The following is an 8,135-nucleotide window of genomic DNA, read 5'->3' as shown; positions in this document are numbered from 1 at the left end:
ACCACATCATAACTGAACCTTAGGGTGAAAGACATAAGCACAATTTACTTCATTTAATTTTTGCTGAATTTCTCAATAAAACATTTTTTGTCCCATTAGTGCCATGGAAAAAATGTCAATACTCTAGGGTGCCACGATTCAAAAAAGTTTGGGAACCACTGGTTTAGACCAAGCTTGTTTGAAATAGCAATTTCAGTTTAGATTGAAAAAAAACTTCTTTTGCCACTGCACTGTAAACTCTTTTGTTACATTGTCTTAACTCAATTATTGGAAGAACATACAGTATATGTTTATAGTATAAAGAGATGTAAATTGGAGATTTTCAATTCATACTCAGTCTTAGTGACTTATAAGTAGGCAGATCTCTCAAATTAGTAATTTAAAGAGACACTGAAAATATTACTAACTTATCACTTACGTGTATGTAGAATGTTTATCTAAAAGTTAAATAAACAAAAACATAGGTAAATGTAGCAGTTGTTTTATTACAACAATTCACAAAGTAATATTTTGTGTTATTTTGACAAGTACAATCTTCTAAGAAAAAAATACAAAGTAAATAGTAATAGTATGAATACACATAGACTCTACAAATGTGTTCAATTTCAGCTACAGATAAGGCAATCGTGTTTTAAAACATGTTTTGTAAACATAACTAGTGATTTTCCTGGTTTAACCTGGAGTAAAGTCCAGTAATGTTCAATGTGTCTTTACGTGGGTAGTAAGAAGCATCCCGTAACATTCCAGGAAATGTATAATCCACTCCAGGTGGAAAAGGAAAAGATGGAACAAAACCAGAAGTTAGGAAAGGGGATATAAAGCCAGGAAGTCCTCTGTTAGATGTAGAATAAGCAAAGCGCAATGGACTAAGCCCAAGTCTAGGATGAAAGATATTTGTATCACCACCAGCTGATGATGGATTTGTTTGTAGAGGTGAAAAGGCAGATTTGGTACCCAAAGCACTAAAACCTAGCCCACTAAACTTGAATGCTGAATCTCTTGTCAATGTACTGAGGTCTGATCCTGATGGACCATCAATTTCTTTTATATCTTCTTTGTGTTCTTTTCCATTTAAAACCAATTCTATGGCTTGTACAACATCTCCTTTGGCATAATGCAGGATGTTTTCTAATGTGCTCTCTTTATGGTTTGGAAAAACTTTACTAAGAATCTCCAGGGGATCTCTATGTTTTGTGGATACAAGTGGGACTTTAGAATGTGAAGCATGATTCTCTTTGGGCCATTCACATTCATTCCCTGATTCCAGGTCAGAAGAAGACAATGATGTTGGACTATCAGCACCTTCTGATCTTCCCTCAGACCCAGGAGACTTAATGGGATCTTTGCTTGAAGTTTCCAGACTTAAAGTCTTCCCCATGTGTCCTACATTGGCTTGTTCAGTTGGAGCTGTTTCTGGAAGAGTGTGAGAAATCGCAGTTGAGTTTGATAATCTCCCATATAATTGACTTTGCTTTTCATTTGATTCATTTCCACCTAAATGAAAACAAATATATATATATTTTAATCACATTTATAATTTCAGTTTTCTTAAGTAATTTTTTTGTTTAGCTATTAAGAATATTCCACCATTGCAATATTCACTCAAAAAGTTTAATTAATGTAAAAAACACTTTTTGAGCATTCTATAAATATTTGTATAAAAGTTATATTATTATAAAATGCTCATACACTATGGGGCAGATGTACTAAGTTCTGGAAATTGATAAACTGAAGATTGATAAACTACCAGCCACTCAGCTCCTAACTGTCATTTTTCAAACACAGTTTGTAACATAACAGTTAGGAACTGAGTGGCTGGTAGTTTATCACTTTCCAATTTATTACTTTCCAGAAATTAGTACATCTCCTCTTATGCTCATTGTATTCATTAAAACATTATATGTATGCCTTAAATATAATATACTCTAGCTGCATAAGACACAGATCTATCTATCTATCTATCTATCTATCTATCTATCTATCCATCCATCCATCCAAGTTTGGATGCATGCTAGAACACAATCCCAATTCACTTGCAATACAACATCATTGTATTACTTGAACAAGTGATCTAATGCTAGTTAATTGGCTCTCCACTCCCTGGGGCATCCTCATTAATGCCACATGAAGAGGTTGGTGGAAATATATTAAAACAGACTTTAATAAATGTGCCTTTGATTTATTTGAATATGAACTGATTAAACAACTGTGTCATCCTTGAGAGGTCAATAATATACAATACAATGCAAATTGTATTAACGTTAGCACTCATTTACTGTAAATTCTAGAGAGAGAGAGAAAGAGAAAGAGAAAGATATGCTATGACTACATTTACTGTTTAATTAAAAGTTGGAGCAAAGCAAAAAGATGGGAATGATACCTTGCCAAAACCATATTGTACTGCAAGTGGAGCAGATTTTAAATATGCAGAAAGATTTAGATTTGGGAGGGGTGTATTATAGCCCAAATCTAAATTGCAGTGTCAAAATAAAATAAATCTGTCCAGCATTTGTTGGCTACATGCAAAAGCAGCCAGCATTTACCTTTCAAGCAAAAAAAAAAAAGGTATTCAGTCATTATGACAACATTCAGAATGTCGACATGCTTGCTATGACATTGTGGTATAATGTCAACATGGTCACAATGTTGACAGTGCATGTCAGTGTTTGGCTGCAGTTAGAGTTAAGTTTAGGGTTAGGGTTGTGGCTCAAATAGGGTGAAAATGGTAGGTCGAACATGCCGACTGTCAACTTGCACAATGTCAACGTGATGACCTTGTTGACATTATGACGATGCTGATATTGTGCATGTCAACACGTTGACATAACATATATGTCGACTTTTTGAATGCCGACATTCAGGTCATGGCAGCATTCTGGTGTTGACGTTCCATATTTCGATAATTTGCGCCACACCGGAAAAACAAATGTATTTGTACCCCTTGCAGTGCCACACGGTTTGTAACGGTGGAAAGATTCTCCTTTTTTGCTTTGCTCCCAACACTGGATCAGCTCCTGAATGTTCAAATTATTACATAATTAGCTTCATGAATATTTGTTATGCAATGCAACTTTTGTAACTGATTTAGAAACAAACATTGAATTGTGCAGAGAATATTTGGTATTGTCATTGTAATTATTTTTGGTTATCTTAAATATTGCATGTTCACATATTTTCTTATTTACATATTCTTTAACATCTGTACAATGTAATTAAAAAACATATCTAATTACTCAATATGAATGGTTTGTGTTCATCCTCACATTAGTTCTAATATACTGTATGTATGTGTGTGTGTGTGTTGTCACGAGGGCAAACAACATCTTTTTTTTTTTTTTAGCCTTTTAAAAGATATACTGTATGCATTGCACTAAACTGAAAAATCAAATATTCTATGGTTAAGTGTTACAGATTATGGAGTAAATGCTGAAACTGCAATATAATTATACTTATTTGTGTGTCCTTGCACCAGCCTGTTCTCCATACACACACATACATATGCGAATACTTCCAAAATGCATTCATTTGGTCAGTTTTGTGTCTATTGTATTGTTACCTAGCTTTTACATTCATTTTACAAGAAACTGAGACTATTCATTATAATAAATTATAAAATGCATGCAAATACAGTACATTATAAAACTACAGCAAATTATGTGATAGTGTACCTATTATTACAATGTGATTCAGATGCTAATAATTAAAGTCTCCACCAGTGTGCATAAAGTATACATATCTATAAATGCACCCACAAAACAATATATGTTAATATGTATGAGAACACCAAAATGCTTCTGTAAAAGAGACCTTTATCAGAAGTATTTTGATGTTGTCATATTCATTAAAGGTGATTTTTACTTGGTACTGTGTTTTTCTTTTGTTAAATTCTGCAAATTAGTCTGCAGCAAGTTTTAGCAACTAATATCAGCCTATTCCTAACCTTATCTCAAGCACTAAGACTTTGGGGGAAATGCCTTTGCGATGCATACATCAGCAAAATTCCAGGTAGTCTTCCTATTTTATTAAAGCAACAATAATTTTGCTTTAAATTATTGCTGATTTAATAAATTGGGAAGACTCACCGGAATCACACTTAAATCTCTGATATTGTTCCTCAAATTCTAATAATGTAATGAATTTGTGCACAGATTAACCTGTAAACATGGAAGTATGCTTGCTATCAAGGAAACTTGATTATTTATAGTAAATTTGTCAGTAGGACAGTTAAGTGAGGACTCATCTGTATTATTGGAAAACAGACATAATTTAATTTTACCTATGTTTTTGAAAATGGTTGTAGAATAATGTTTGCCTAGTAAGCACTACTGTCTTTAATTGACCTTGACCCTTAATTATCACTATATGATTAATAATAATGCTTTAAATGTTAATTTTGATCATATCATTATCATATCATACTGCATAATCTAAAATGCAGTATGTAGTGATGAGGCATTCTATATTATGTGCATACAGCATGTATTATTTATATATTTTTTACCTTTCACCAAAGTTTTAAAACTTAGCTTAAACAAATTAGAAGGCTTGTGTTCCAATAAATAATTTTGGGTCTATTTAGAATAATAAATTAATTTATGTAGTCATTTTTATATTACTCTTTCAATCTTGCTATTGCAAATAATATACACATACTCTAAATTATACTATACAAATACAATTGGTTACCTGTACATAAATGGTTTTTAGATATATTGTACTAAAGTGATATTTTAGAATTGTGCCTATGGACAATTATAATAATAGCATATTTACTTAATCTATAACTTATTGTATAACAATATTTGTGCAGTGTTAAAAATTAATATTGTATGCATGGTAGAATACACAAACACCTACAATTGTCAGAAAAAAATATTTATGCTTGCTTTGTCATTTCAAATGTAATTTCATTCTATGAGAAATGTTATTACTTAATTTATTTTAGAAACCATCCAGGATCTCCCTGATTTATATAATACTTGCTGTATCGGAGATTGTCTCTAGAAGCTGCATTTTACATGCCACTATTTTAATAACACTATTTATTTCTCTAATATGTAAAACACATATTTAAATTTACCTAAAACAAGTACATTTAAACACTACAAAAGTAAGAAAAATGTAAGAATTTTACTTCATATGATATAATTTAGAGAAAACACTAATTTGTGTCTTTGATTGTAAAACTACATCAGAGTAGTGTATTGTAGAGCACACTGAGTTGGAAATATATATTTATTATTTATACTATACATAAAATGTAATATAATATATTTGCACTTTGACTATTAAACCTCTTAAAAATAATGCAGAACATTATTTTAAAATAATGTTATTTTTTCTAAGTCATTTATATTATTTTTATGCCTGACATCTGTATATAAGATTAGTAGGACTAGTATTATCTTCATACTAAAAATGACTAGAATATACTTATTTTTGGACTATGAATTGACAAAATTAATTACACTTTAATTTATAAAAACCTAGATCAGAGGGAGAAGTTACCCAAATTATTTACCTTGTTATCGGAGATTGGTTACAAGAAGTAAAACATAATGCGTTATTGCTACACTGCAATATGCACCTAAATCCTAGACAATTCTATAAAGAGACAAAAATTAAGGAAACCTCTGAAGAGGAATGATATTTTATTACCTATTACTTCTAGTACTTTGTAATTAAATATGATTTGCCTTCATAGCTTTTTTAATGACATGGTAATATGTTACTACTAATGTTTTTTTTTTTTCAACTCTATCTGCAATTTTATCTACTACACAATATAAAATGTATTTCCCTCTATGCTTGTTCAATATGTTCAATATTTCGGGTGTGCTGAATGTCATACACCTATGTATTAGTTTGTAAATGCCTGTGTATTACTTTGAATTTTATATGCAAAATGGAAGCTATGCAATGCACAAGATACATTTTTAAAAACAGCATATTTTACACTTTTTCAGAACTGAAATTGTCTGCAACCTTTATCTAATCCCAATGTTTGTTGGTAAATATATACAACTAACTGAACATTTGTTAAATTTACATTCTTCAAAAATCAATACTTGAAGAGTTGTTTGTGTTAATTTACATGTTTGTTAAGTAATTGTTACGCATTTTATTCATATGTACATTTATTTTGTGCAAAATCAATATAACTTCACATTCCATGGATTAAATAAAATACATTTTATTTTTTAAATATCAATCTTCCTCTGGCGCTCAATAAAAATTGAAGACACGAATTATGTAACATTGCTAGTAAGTTTTGAAAAAATTTATTAACGTATCATATGTAAACATATTATTCATATGTGTTTAGAAGCCCATTGGTTTTTCATGCCTAGAGTGTCATGCAACAAATATATTGCTGTGTCACAACATTTCTTTCCTGCTATACAACACTTGGGATAAACTTGTCATGATAGAGAACCGTATCAGATTTTACAAATAATGTCTGTTGCTAAGGAGTGAGTCAACTGTCAAACTATAACTAAACTTAAACACTTACTCTGCTGGTAATTCTAGAAAAACAAGAAGCTCATTTAATACATAACTATATCCATATACTGTATATAAATCTAGATAGATAGATATTATAAATGAATATATGGGACAAATTACTTTTAATAATTACAAATTACATTGTTTTATTTGCATTGAATAAAAATTATATCTATTTTTCAAGTGCTTATTCAATTAAATCCCATCCTTATAATCTAGCAACATCAATTATTTCCAGTTTCCCTTAAAGCATAATAGGACAGACAGAAAGATAGCTAGCTAGTTAGATATTACAACAAAATAATATTGTTTTCAAAATTGTGTCAAATAGAACCATTCTGTATGCATTTAGTTGTGCGTTTAGTAAATAGCATCACTCTATGCTTTTAGTAGTGAAGCTTTTTCTTTATTAAATAAAGTTCTGTCGTACTCACCTTTATTCAGTTGTTGATTGAAAACTTGCAACGTTTGTGCTTTGCCCGTGTCCCCTGCATCTGACCCCGCTGTGGGGTACATGAAGTGCTGCACACCACGGCTCTCACACTCTTCTTGCGCCTGCTGGCGTCTGAGCGCTACCTGCGCAGCCATAACGCGCTGCCGCTCAGCAATCAGGGTGCACTTGGCGCAGGCACAGTCTCTCCAGCGACAAAAACGTTTGTGCCCTTTGAGCGCGGAGACCACCCCATGGTTTCTGCACCGAGCACACTTAGGTGTCCGTGTGTACAGGGCGCTGCCCCCACCTGCTCCTCTTTCCAGAGACATTCTTGGAGTACAGGCTGCTGCGGCAGCTGCGGCTGCAGCCCGCAGAAAGAGAGTTGGGGGCCTGAGAAATGAGGCTGGCATTGGTATTGATGGTGATGGTGACACTGGCATTGCTGTTGATGAGAAAGGCGGAGGGGGTGCTGGGCGCAGCAGTCCGGGAGGCAGCAGCTGTCTGGAGCTAATGTTTGCACTGGAGTTATGGCAGTCCATGACTGCTGGCTTGGTAACTGGGACAGGGTTTCGGCACTGCCTCCCTGGTATAGTCTGAGCTCTGCTATGTGGTGCACAGATCCGTGTGAATGAGAAGCCAGATGTGCAATGTGAGCTCAGGTTATTAGCTGGAGGGTTGGACAATAAGAGGCTGAATGAAGGCGTAGCTCAGCTTGTAGTTGTACAGGGATTTCTCAGGCAGGGACCACTCGTACAGGTGGTGTGCTAGTAATTGCTGGTAAATGGTGGGAAGACCTGAAGAGTGCACAATAAAACTAAAGAATAGGGATCTAGGTGCGGCCAGTTTATGGATTACACAATGAATATATAATCTTGCTGATATGTGTGTATTTTACATCAGGGGTTGTCAAGTGCATAACTGTTTAGTTTCAAAAACTATCAACGTAGATAACACTATAATTAACATAGATAACACTACTATAAATAACAAAGATAACACTATAATTAATACATTTTAGTTCACATAATAAAATGTGGACTCAAAATAAAGTAAAAAAAATGCTATTGGAAAATTTGAAATTGATTACTGGAAGCAAAACAGACACATAACAGTATATCTGATATAAAAATTTTTTGCAGCATTAGATTGTCATTCATATACTGTAGCTGCACATTTTACCTCTGAGATGATGATG

General features: G+C 32.9%; 1 protein-coding gene across 2 annotated transcripts; it reads right to left on the bottom strand.

Moving 5' to 3' along the window:
• Positions 1-465: 465 nt before the first annotated feature.
• On the bottom strand, positions 466-7,608 carry DMRTA1 (DMRT like family A1). 2 transcript variants are annotated; one of them, XM_088472647.1, is made up of 2 exons: positions 6,942-7,608; positions 466-1,494 (listed from the first exon to the last, which is right to left on the bottom strand). In XM_088472647.1, exons 1-2 carry the CDS (start codon positions 7,477-7,479, stop codon positions 656-658), a joined length of 1,377 nt encoding a protein of 458 aa, XP_088328773.1. In that variant the 5' UTR covers positions 7,480-7,608; the 3' UTR covers positions 466-655. The 2 variants fall into 2 exon arrangements, with proteins under 2 accessions (XP_088328773.1, XP_088328774.1); XM_088472648.1 differs by having other exon boundaries at positions 466-1,413.
• Positions 7,609-8,135: the final 527 nt, after the last annotated feature.

Source organism: Taudactylus pleione, unplaced genomic scaffold (assembly GCF_031769625.1).
Source record: "Taudactylus pleione unplaced genomic scaffold, aTauple2 ptg000127l, whole genome shotgun sequence".
Taxonomy (NCBI): domain Eukaryota; kingdom Metazoa; phylum Chordata; class Amphibia; order Anura; family Myobatrachidae; genus Taudactylus; species Taudactylus pleione.
This window is presented reverse-complemented; position numbering and strand designations above follow the sequence as displayed.

What these genes read in the sequence shown, in the direction of transcription:
- DMRTA1 (XM_088472647.1), bottom strand. Translation starts at nt 7,479, where the DNA reads ATGGACTGCCATAACTCCAGTGCAAACATTAGCTCCAGACAGCTGCTG. An exon ending in CAATCAACAACTGAATAAAG is followed by an intron (nt 1,495 to 6,941) that starts GTGAGTACGACA and finishes GTTTTCATTTAG; the next exon opens with GTGGAAATGAATCAAATGAA.